The 12,834-nt window shown below is 39.6% G+C and overlaps 1 protein-coding gene across 1 annotated transcript in view; it reads right to left on the bottom strand.

Moving 5' to 3' along the window:
- The window catches only part of LOC137375707 (protein FAM13B-like), a 214,896-nt gene that overhangs the window by 144,809 nt on the left and 57,253 nt on the right, over window positions 1-12,834 (bottom strand). Inside the window, exons 6-7 of the mRNA XM_068043092.1 lie at window positions 11,965-12,103; window positions 731-876 (exon numbers count right to left, since the gene is read on the bottom strand). Of these exons, the coding sequence (XP_067899193.1) occupies window positions 731-876; window positions 11,965-12,103 (285 nt within the window). The remainder of the gene's footprint in view (window positions 1-730; window positions 877-11,964; window positions 12,104-12,834) is intronic.

The following is a 12,834-nucleotide window of genomic DNA, read 5'->3' as shown; positions in this document are numbered from 1 at the left end:
GCTAACCACTGCGCCTAAAATGAAAGGCAAATACTTGGGTGATCAATAAACATTACGGACAAAGGTTTTACAACTGAATGAATAATCTGTATATAATGCTGATAAACATGGCAATTTTCATTATGGAAACTGATGTGAGATGCATTTTGTGTCTTCGAAAGAACACTTCCGCCTTCATAGGAGAATGGAGACTATGTTTAGGAATCATACAGTTTCACTTTAAATTGGTAACAACAATGTGTCTAGCCAAGTAACCCTTTAAATCGATAGTGTTTTTTTGAAATTCTTGCAGAACACTTCTAAAAATACCTCAAAAATATTGACCGAGTTCAGATTTCACTTATTTAAGCTGTATTAAACCATTTTCCCTCAACTTATACTGCAGTCTTAACAGAAGCAAACACTGAAGTTGTACCAAATATTTTGGAAGCAAAATGTCACGGCCCAATTACCAATGAGAAATGGTATCTTATACATTTTTAAAATGTAATATAGAAACCACATGAATAGATCGAATATTATACTGTTCAAATTACAGTGTAAAAATTCGGAAATTTGAAAATGCTTGTCATTTTGATTTATGCCATTTTGGATGTGTAAAATCTTCAATGTTAAGAGAAATAGGAATACTAATTCCAAAACTGTGGTAGCGAAAACAGCGAAAGCACAAAACTTGATGTCAATATGCATATTTCCCAAAATTGTTCAAATGGTAAGTCAAATATTTTACCTTGCTGACAAAACAATATTGTCAGATTCAGTTATATTCTTAGTTATGGCCAAGTGCTCAGTATTCATCAACAACATCCTCTCAGATTCTTCAGGAAGTACATCAGATTGTTCTATTTTATCACTTTCTTCACATGATTCTGTAACCTGAAATCAGAAGCATTTCAATATTTGTGTCATGGACAAAACAAAGCCTCTATAAAAATGTACAACAGTGACAACAGTGACATCTAGAACCTGTTCTTTTGTTGAAACAAAAAAATGATACATAGTTACCAAAAATATCCTGCTTGCCCAGAGACCTCCCACAATCTTCAAATGGAAGAAACAGATACACAAAGTTATTCTACAACTAGATTGGTAATTAATAATAAAATGTTAATCAACAATACACTGGATGTTAGAGACCCCAGGCAGATCACGGAATGACCTTACATTCCAGTCTCATCCATGACGACCAAGACGACCAAGAAAGCAAACCACTCCTCCACATCTTTTAAGTATTTTTACATTGAATGTATATTCAAATTCCTTTTTTCCTCCAATATGCATTACCTCACACTTTGCCACACTAAATTGCATTGGCCACATGTCTACCCATTCTTCCAGAGTCTTTTACATTCCTCTTCCCTGCATGACAAACCCCTCATCTCTGTGTAATCCATTAATTTCAACATTGTGCGCCTTATGCTCATCAGTAAATTGTCACTGAATTGCAGACATCAATCAGGCATCCAAAGGCAGCTCAGTTTGACGGGAATGAAGGGGGACCACCCAGCTCGTTGGCTGTGGCCATCCAGTAGAATCTGGAAGGCACAGACTTGCAGGGAAGTGAAGAACAGACAGGATCTCTGTTTCTCCTCAGCTCCACATAAGGGAAAAGGCTGAAATACAAACCGAGACTGAGTGGAGCAGGCCCAATGCCTTCCCTGCTCAGCGTCAAATTTCACTGATTGGACCTCTGAAATGGTTAACAAGGGACAGAACACTTATTTGAAGAAGCCCCCCAGACACCTGAATAATGTCCATTCCCAATACGACATTGGATATATTTCAGGTGACCTTGGATGAAGTACCTAACCCCTTGTTTCTTATCCAGTCAATGGGCACAGTGAAGACCAATTTCTACCCCTAAAATTTGCCCCAACAACTGACATTGGACTAACTGATCCATGATTACCACATTTCATCATAGCTCTCCCTTCTTAAACTTCTACCTCCTGGGGAGGATGAAATAATATATCAAGTTTACATAATTTCCATTATAAATGAAGTCATAGGAAAATACAATAGGAAATGTCAACAGGAAATTAATGCAAACACAACTTTCAAAATAATACTTGCAATATTACTGTTGCACAAGTTCCCCCTTTCATTTTAAAAAGCTTTAGTTCACAACTTATTTTTAAACACAACTATTCTAAAGAGAAAGCTTGCTTTTATAGTGACTTTTATAATCTCAGGAGCTTCCAAAACACTTGAAAGCCAATTAAGTACTTTTATTAAAAACAAAGTAGTCATTGTGTAATGTAGGCACTTTGGGCAACCAAGATGCGCACTTCAAGGTCCAGAAACATGATTTCTTTATTAACTTTGATCAAGGGATAACTGTTGGCTGAGACACCTAAAGAACTCTCCTGCTCTTTTTCAAATAATGCTATTAGATTTTTTATACCACCTGAGGCGGCAGATGCGGCTTCAGTTTAGCATCTCATACGAAAGATAGGACTTCCCAACAGTGCACCATTCCCTCAATACTGCAATGAACTGTCAGCCTGGATCAGCATTATCCAATAGAGACTGTTAACTAATCACAGGTATGGCTTCAAAAATTTTGTTTTAGCCACAAACATTAATTTTCGTGGAAAATACCTTACACACACAATGTACTTCACACGTGTACATTTACCGAACATCCACAACCATTCATTACCCAAGCACTTACTATGACCAAAAACAAACATTCATGATCTGCTTTGCGTCTCACCATTTTACCAGACAAAAAAATTGAAGTACATATGCATATGCTGTGTGAATATGAGCACAGAAATTGCATGCCCAATCTAAGAAACGTGGATTGTCATTTTTACTGGCCTTTTTATTTTTTTTGTATTATGAATTTTATGTACTTTTGTACATGTAAAAGCTTCTGGTAAATGAAGAGTTAACTTTAGCTGTGTATCTTACTGGAAAAAAAGTTGCCTATACAGTTTGAGTCAACCAGAATCACATTGTGATTACTTTGGTAATCACAAGGAAAAAGAACAGATATTGAAAATTATGTAACAAGCCATGATCAAAATGTAACAGAAAAACAAGATGAATCCTGCCAGAAATGCATGACCTAATAACATGAACATTTAAAGGAAAAAGAAAAGAACAAATATTTCAAACTATGTAACAAGTTATGATCAAAATGTAACAAAAGGTCTCGCCGGAAATGTGTGATCTAATGGACCTCAAGGTTATAATGCATTGTTTGTACACATTGTTTTGCACGTTATCATGATTAACCTGCCAACAGAAGTACTGAAACGAAATGGCAGGACCAATCGAAACAGTGATATGTATGAACCAACCAATCAGTGCACAGGAGGAGCCATTAGCTACAAAGAATAAAAGGACAGACCTGGAGGGGTTTGGCGCACAGATTTGAAGACAAAGGGAGAGACAAAAGAGGAGTCACAAGCTGTCTGTGCCACTAGAGCCGGTGGAGAGTAAAGGCCATCTAGACTAGGATATCGACTGCTCTGGATTTGTTAGTATTGCTTTTAGCCTCAATAAATCATCCTGATACCACATCAGGTGTCCCTTATCTGAATTCTTATTGTGTGGTCCAAGAACAAATTATAAGTAAGGTTCTAAATCTTACATCAATGACACATCTATTATTTTTATTCACTAACCAGAAATGCAATTAGCCACGTGAGGCACGGTTGATACCCAAGGAAAAACTAAGCAAGTTTCTACAATATTCTTAACTCAAAGACAAGCTGTGCTCTTAGAGCATCAAGCTGGCAGCGGGAGTTATATGCTTATATTCCAATTGAATAAGCAAAGCAATGTAAACACAAGACAAAGATATGCTGTACTTAAAAGTATTCAGTGTTCTGTTCACTGGTGCCAAATTATTGGCAATATTTTTTAATAATGGGAAGGTAAACTTTAAAGCTATAAAATTAATCTGTGCTTAGTAACTTTTAAAACGTAGGTTTTAAAAGCTCTGCAGATTTCAGTAATACCGCAAGCAAGTAGACAAAACTGTATAAAACTAACTTGTCTCACAAAGACAAAACCAATACAATAGAAGCCAATACATCTTTTACTACATTATGTGTCAAATTAGTGCTGTTCTCCAACTGAATTTTAGAACTCCAATATATTTCTTCATTCTCTTCCTAAAGCTAACACCCTGTTCGCAAGAATTAACAGATTACCAATGTGATGAGGAGCATTCTCTCCAATCTCAACTTATTCTATACAGCAAACAAGAAAATATTCTTATAATACTGCATCTTTCTTTTTTTCCCCCCATTTGGCCATTGCTATTTGCTCCTACATTCATTCAACTTATCCAAATTTATTTTTTCCTTCTCACTTTCCTTTCCCTCTTGGTACCTTTCTGGTTTCCTCTCCATTACTTATTCCGGTCTTATTTGAGGAGCTTTTCATACTTTGCTTTACCTTAACATAGCTTTTCTGATATCTTGGCTGTTTTATCAATCCTTCTCCAACAAATGTGCGGTGCTCATGGACTGTAAGGATAAGCCCAGCCAGTTCAACCTCCAAATGGAAAAGTTTTTAGTAACGATAAGCCAGGACAAAATTAGTGGTCATTTAGACATATATGTATTAATTAAGGAGATCCAACACAGATTTAAGGTCAAATCATGTTCAACTGACTTAGAGTTTTTCGATGAGGTAACAGAGGGTTGATGAGGGTAATGCAGTTGATGTGGTGTACATGCACTTCGAAAAGGCATTTGATAAAGTTCCACATAACAGGCTTGTCAGCAAAGTTGGAACCCATGAAATAAAAGGGTCAGTGGCAGCATGAATACAAAGTTGGCCGAGTGACAGGAAAGAGTGGAGAAAGTTTGTTTTTCGAACTGGAGGTAGGTATATAGTGGGGTTCCTCGGGTGGGGATTAGGACCATTGCTTTTCTTGATGTATATTAAATGACCAAGTCTTGGGTGTGCAGGGCACAATTTCAAAATTTGGAGATGACAAAACCTGGAAGCATTGTGAACTGTGAAGAGGATAGTGATAGACTTCAAGGGGGCAAAGACAGGCCGGTGGAATGGGCAGTCACATGGCAGATGAAATTTAATGCAGAGAAGTGTAAAGTAATACATTTTGGTAGGAAGAGCAAGGAAAGGCAATACATCTTCTTTGGTCTCCTTATCTCGAGAGACCATGGGTAAGCGCCTGGAGGTGGTCAATGGTGTGTGGAGCAGCGCCTGGAGTGGCTATAAAGGCCGATTCTAGAGTGACAGGCTCTTCCACAGGTGCTGCAGAAAAATTTGTTTGTCGGGGCTGTTACACAGTTGGCTCTCCCCTTGCGCTTTTGTCTTTTTTCCTGTCAACTGCCAAGTCTCTTGACTCGCCAATTTTTTTTCTGAGTGTCGTGAGTCTTTGGAATTCTCTTCCTCAAAAGGTGGTGGTAGCAGAGACTTTGAATATTTTTAAGGCAGAGGTAGATAGATTCTTGATAAGCAAGGGGGTGAAAGGTTATCGGGGGTAGGCGGGAATGTGGAGTAATCAGTTCAGCCACGAACTTATTGAATGGTGGAGCAGGCTCAAGGTGCCGAGTGGCCTATTCCTGCTCCTAATTTGCACGTTCCTATTAAATTTCTGCTCATCCAGTACTGGATGTCAGACAAGCAGTATGACAGTTGAGAGACAGCAGAGGAGTCGCGAGAAGTAGTAGCGAGGTAGAGCTGGTGTAATCAGCGTACACGTGAAAAAGATTATGCTGCGTTTTCAGATGATGTGGCCAAGGGGCAGCACGTAGATGAGAAATAGAAAGGGGTCATGGATAGATCACTCGAGAACACTAAGTAATGGTGTGGGAGCGGGAAAAAAAACCATTGCAGGTAACTGTCTGGTGAAGATTAGATAAATAAGAGGGGAGCCAAGTGAATGCAGTTCCACCCAGTTGAATGACAGTGGAAAGACTGTGGAGGAGAGTGGCGTTGTTAACCACATCAAAGGTGGTAGACATAAGGATGAGGAGGGATAGTTTACCTTTGTCACAGTCATATGGAATGTTACTTGGGAGCTGTTTTGGTACCGTGGCACAGGAATTCAAACATGAGTTCCAGGAAAGATAGGCAAAGAACTGGGAGGTCATAATACGTTCAAGGCCTTTGGAGATGGGGTGTTGAGGTGTTTTCTGGAGAGAGAGGTGATGATGGCAGAATTGAAGGACAGAGTGACAGTGCCTGAAGAGAGAGAACCATTAATAATATCGGTTAACACGACAGCCAGGAAGGGAAGCAGAGTCATCAGTGGTTTGTGGGAATAGGGCCAAGGGAGCAGGAGGTAGGTGTGATGGACAAGATGGGCTCAGAGAGGGCATGAGAGGAGCCAGGCGAGAAACTAGAGAAAGATGAGAGTTCCTACCCCTCAAGGTAGCGTCCTCGGCCCAACCATCTTCAGTTGCTTAAACAGTGACATTCCCTCCATCATAACGTCAGAAATGGGGATGTCTGCTGATGATTGGTACTGAATGGTGTACATTCACAACTCCTCAGATACTGAAGCAGTCCCTGCCCACATGCAGCAAGACCTGAACATTCAGGCTTGGGCTGCAAGTAACAAGTAATAATTGCACCACACAAGTGCTGGGCAATAACTTCCAACGAGCAAGAATCTCACCATATCCCCTTGACTACCAATAGCATTACCTTTGCTGAATCTCCCACCAACATCATTCTGAGAGTTACTCTCGAGATGACAAACCTAACTGGACCAGCTACATAAATACTGTGACTACCAGAGGAGGTCAGAGGCTGGGAACTCTGTGGCAAATAATCCACCTCCTGATTCCCTAAGTCAAGGGTGCGATGGAAGGCTTAACTGGATGAGGGCAGTTCCAACAACCCTGAAGCAGCCCGACACCATCCAAGACAAAGCAGTCCATTCAAGTGGCACCCCATCCATCACCTTAAAATGTCCACTGGCACACAGTGGTGGCAGCATGCCAATCTACAAGATGCACTGCAGCAACCTGCCAAGGCTCATTCGACAGCACCTTACCAACCACCTAGAAGAACATGAGCTGCAGGCACACAGGAACACAATCACCTGCAAGTTCCCCTCAAAGTCACAAAGCATCCTGACTTGGAAATATATAGTCGTTCCTTCACTGTCGATGGGTCAAAATCCTAAAACTCCCACCCAACAGCATTGTGAGCGCACCTACAGTCACATGGACTACAGCAGTTCAAGGCGGCAGCTCACCTCCACACTAATACTGGCCTCGAGTTTCCCTGATTTTAAAATCGCTCCAGTGCCGTACCTTCAGGTGCCCAGCTCTAGAATTCTCTCCCTAACCCTCTCCACACCTCTTTCCTCCTTTAAGAGGCTCCTTAAAACCAACTTTGACGAAGCTTTTGATCATCTGCTCTAATATTTCCTAATGTGGCTTGGTGTCCAATTCTGCTTTATAATGCTATTAAGTGCCTTAGGATGTTTTATTACATTAAAGATGCTATATAAATACAAGCTGCTGTTCTGCTCTTTCTCCATGTTCCAAAGTCTCAAATCAGAAAGCCTTAGGTCAATTTATCTTGCAAATGCACACAAGTTATTATGACATCACAACAGCATCTGTAACTTATCACTAGAAACAGTAAAGTTTACAATCAGTCCCAGACATGACAGAGACCTAAAAATGTCAATATCATTTAATATTACGTTATCTGTATAAAAGTAAAATTTCCTGGCAACTGTGATAAGAAAAATTCCAAGTTTGGAATTACTCTCATTATAATCAAAACATTTAAGTCTCTGAACAACATTCAATATTATCTACTCAAAATGTCAGACATATAATCTACAAGACAGAACATTCAAATTTCTAAGTACTGTATATTTTCACAATCTCTAGGCAGACAGACCCCATAATTTTACACAGACATATCAAGTATTTTTCATGAAACAATTTTACAATAGGTATGAAAACATTTCTATGGATGAGGTATGAAGAAAATCACAGACGAGCAGAGGAGACTCTGGTAGTTAGTGGTGGAAAGTGGGTCTCTTAGAAAAGGGGTCAGAAGTTGTGGTGGGTTGTGGGACAGGGGCAGTCATCCACCGTGCTCTCCAACAGTTATTCTCCTCTGGAGAGATATGTGGAAACTCAAGAGATGGTTGAGACAGGCAAGAAGAATATGTCATGCACAGACAAAATCCAGCAATCTGTTAGGGAAAAAAAGGGAGGCGGAAACAGTCTAACAGATGAGTTGTGGAATTGAAGGATTCAATTAATTCATTAGAATAGAATTTTGTACAAACAGATCCCCAAAAAAAGGCTTGTTGCCTCCTGGGTGCATGGGTCAAGCAGCTGATATCCTGGGTTGACAGTATGCAAGAGAGCAGATGAGGGACCAACGGTCATCCACGTGGGAACAAATAATAGATCTAAATGACCATGCTAAATTTAGAAAATTAGGAAAGACGCCTAAGGAAAGGATCTTAAGTGCAGTACTTTCTGAAATACTACCTGTGCCACGTGCTAGCGAAGAGAACAAGAGTAATTAGGCAGATGAATGTGCGGCTGAGGCTTTGGTGTAGGTAATCAGGATTTTGAAGTAGGTGGAGACCACACAAAAAAGGGAGTGGAAGGAGGGGTGCTGGTAAACAAGATGGCTAGAATGCTGGGGATGATTGTGGTAGATGTAGGTGAGCACCTGTAACTACTGGAGCACAGTGGCGCAGTGGTTAGCACCGCAGCCTCACAGCTCCAGGGACCCGGGTTCGATTCCGGGTACTGCCTGTGTGGAGTTTGCAAGTTCTCCCTGTGTCTGCGTGGGTTTTCTCCGGGTGCTCCGGTTTCCTCCCACAAGCCAAAAGACTTGTAGGTTGATAGGTAAATTGGCCATTATAAATTGTCACTAGTATAGGTAGGTGGTAGGGAAATATAGGAACAGGTGGGGATGTTTGGTAGGAATATGGGATTAGTGTAGGATTAGTATAAATGGGTGGCTGATGTCCGGCACAGACTTGGTGGGCCGAAGGGCCTGTTTCAGTGCTGTATCTCTAATCTAATCTAATCTAAACCTTAAGGTGCAACAGCGAAAATGCAAATTGAAGTTTAATAAGTCCAATTCACTGGTGGGAGAAAAACAAAGTATCACGTTAAGGTGAGCAAGGCTTTAAGTACCAGTGAGCATGATACGATTACATTTAACATTATCCAAAGATTATAAAAATCCAAACAAAATTGCCAAATTTTGAGGACCAACTTTGTTCACTCGAGATGTCTTGTTAGAGTAGGCCTGGCAGGTTTGAATAGACTAGGAGAGTGGTTGAACTACAGTTCCTTCATGGAGGCAATTCTGAATGCAATGGACCAATGTGTACCCATGCAAATCAAATGTACCAAGCTTAAAGGCACTGTTACCTGGTTGAACAGAACTACTAAACAACTCAAAGAAAAAAGGCATTTAAGGCTAAGAAAGAAAAAGCCACATAATTAAAGATAGATGCAATGTCAAAACACATGCCAGGATTGTTAAAGAGGCATTAGAATGGCAAAAAGCAATTTTTTTCAATTAACTATGGCAAGAGAAGGGAACCACAATAAAAATATTTTTAGTTTATATTAAAACAGGGAATGAAGTGCAGTCACAAAGTGGGATCAGGTGAGGACATGGCAACTGATGCTACACAGGCTACAAATAAGTTTCTTAATTCAAGTTTTTTCTAAGGAAACTTAGATAACTTTTGATTTAGAAAGTGTGTTCGTGATAAACTGTGACATTATTCATATTACTACCAGCATGATTGAACAGCTGTGCAAATGCAAGGTGAATAAATCTAAGCAGCCAGATAAAACACATCCAAGGATCCTTAAGAAACTAAGAAAACTGCAGGAACTCTGGCATTAATCTTTCAAAAATCACTCAATACTGGCAAGGTGCCTGGGGACTTTTTTTTTTAAATTCTTTTTATGGGATGTGGGCATTGCTAGCAAGGCCAGCATTTGCTGCCCATTGCCTAACTGCCCTTGAACTGAGTGGCTTGATAGGCCATTTCGTAGGGAAGTTAAGAGTCAACCACATTGCTGTGGGTCTGGAGTCATATGTAGGCCAAACCAGGTGAGGGTGGCAGATTTCCTTCCCTAAAGGACATAAGTGAACCGGATGGAAAAAGGCAGATGCTATTCCTATGTGTGTTTTTTTTTTAAAAAGATATCAAAAGGTGGCCCAGGAAACCACAGACCAGTGAATGTGATGCACATTGTAAGTAAAGTTATGGAAACCCTTAAAGATACGGTAGCTTCTGGATAAAAATAAAATCAGAAGATAGTCAATATGGGTTATGAAGGAGAGGACTTGCCAATCTAATTTGCTGGTTTTCTTTGAGGGTTTGATAAAGGAGCTTGAAAAGATTATGGCAGTGGATGGCATACACTTGGATTTTAGTAAGGCCGTTGATAATAGTTCCACTGGTAAGGCAGGTACTAGTACAGGGATCATTGGCTTGGAACAATGCTGCCAGTGGGTTCCCACAGGGGTCCCTTTTGGAACCCTTTGCTTAATATCTTCACAGATGATCTGTAGCTAGGGATCATAGGTGCAGTGGCAAAATATGCAGATGATATAAAGCTAATGAAGGTAGCAGACTGCAAAACTGAACAGGATAACCTAGAGGAGCATTTGAATATACTTGGGAAATGGGCAGACACGTAGCAGATAAAATTCAATTTAAGGAAATGCAAAGTGCTTGCCATCAGGACAGGAAAAACCTGGAAAGGCCTATTACTTAAATGCAAGGAAAATAATATGCATGGGAAAAAAAAGATCTGGGGGACCAAACTGACAGTAAATTGAAGCAGTCACAACAACGCTCGGTGGCAGCAAGTAAAGTAAGCCAGATAGCGTGATGTACTAAACGATCAACAATGAGCCGCAATCGTGGGGTTAATAAACCAGCCACTTTATAAAATTATTAATCTGACTACACTTAGAATATTGTGCAGAGTTCTGGTTGCTACAGTACTAAAAGCATTCTGAAGCTATTGAAATGATAGAGAATGATTGAGGGGATGGAGGGATTGGATTATTGGAAGTGATAATACAAATAAGCCACATTCTCATTGGAAGAGAAGGCTGAAAGGTCACCTGAATGCTGTTTATAGGATTCTAAAGGGACTAGACGATGACAAGCTGTTTAACCTTGTTCAGGGGCAGCACAGTGGCGCAGTGGTTAGCACCACAGCCTCACAGCTCCAGCGACCTGGGTTCAAATCTGGGTACTGCCTGTGCGGAGTTTGAAAGTTCTCCCTGTGACCGCGTGGGTTTTCGCCGGGTGCTCCGGTTCCTCCCACAGCCAAAGACTTGCAGGTTGATAGGTAAATTGGCCATTATAAATTGCCCCTAGTATAGGTAGGTGGTAGGGGAATTGAGTAATGGGGTAGGAATATGGGATTAATGTACGATTAGTATAAATGGGTGGTTGATGGTCGGCACATACTCGGTGGGCCGAAGGGCCTGTTTCAGTGCTGTATCTATAAATAAATAAATAAAAAATAAAGAACAGAGGACACATTCTGTTCCTGAAGGGGGAGGAGTGGTAGATCCATAGAACAGGCTCCATAAGGAGATGACGCAAGAAAAAAAGTGTTGATTTATTGAAATGCAAATTGCATATTCCTTTCAAAAATATTTTAGGATACAGCGTATAAATAATTTGAGATTTGGCATATAGTAAGTGTAGCATGTTTGGAAGGAACAGGCGACTTTGAACCAATGTTTCCCTCACCGATGGGTTTTCCTCACCTCATGTCTGGGACTTTAGAGAATAATTGATAGTGACTGATGAACAATATTATTATTGTTTTATTATGAGACTACCAGGATGGTAGAAGGTAAACTTGATGGTCCTTTCGTCTAGGAATTCCTAAGCTCCTACATCCAAATTTAGCTGAAAACTTCACTTAACTTTTCTGACACCGGAAACATGAAGTTTCATTTCAAGTAAGTAAATTTAACAAATCAAGTTACCTCAACACAAAATGAATTTGAAATATCTGTGGGCAGAAACTCTTCAGTACCAAAGAAATCACTGTAATTTTCCAGAAGTTCAGACATTATATTGCTAGCTGTTTCTTGTTCTTTCATATCTTCCACATCTGTGTAAATACTGTAAAATAAATATTTAACAAAGTTTACTAAATCTTAAAGCTACTTTAACATTTTTGGGCACCTAGAACACCAGATGTTCCCCTTAGGTGTTCAGCTAATGCAATGCTGAAAGTGGAGACATTTTCTTTTCCAATAAATACTTTTGAATGCTTTCTCTACTGCTTAAAAAAACGAAACATTAGTAAATGTTATATATTAAACTGGATGTTACTGAATTTGAGAGGTCCCGGGGTTATTTTGAGAATGCTATGTTGAAAGAGTTAGAGTTTGGAAATAAATTTCCCCACTCAACATAGAGAATAAGCATTCAAAAAATTAAATTGCAAAAAAGATTCAAACTTTTCAAAATCATATGCCATAATGACAACAGAGCAGGTGTGGATTCCCAAATGCTAGTTCCCATAGCAAGCAACAGGAAACTGGCAACAGGTCTTCCCCTCATTCTCTACAGGAGAAGAACCATAGTAGAGAGCTATACGAAGGAAAATAAGTTAGAATAGTTAAAAGCACAATTTGTCAATACAAATCAGTAATATGAAAAATGTTCACAAAAATGGCCTGAAAAGTTTTATACTTCAGATGGTTGTAAACCTTATTCTAAAACAATTAAAATAGTGACACTTGCAAATGTCATTTAAAAGTTTTTTTTTAAATAAAAGAGGTATTAACAAATGCAAAATGTCTTATATAATGTAACTTAAGCACTTTAGCATGTTGTAGAATACATTG

The sequence above is a fragment of the Heterodontus francisci genome, chromosome 12 (genome assembly GCF_036365525.1).
Source record: "Heterodontus francisci isolate sHetFra1 chromosome 12, sHetFra1.hap1, whole genome shotgun sequence".
Classification (NCBI taxonomy): domain Eukaryota; kingdom Metazoa; phylum Chordata; class Chondrichthyes; order Heterodontiformes; family Heterodontidae; genus Heterodontus; species Heterodontus francisci.
The sequence above is the reverse complement of the archived record's forward strand: the minus strand, read 5'-3'. Positions and strand labels throughout refer to the sequence as shown.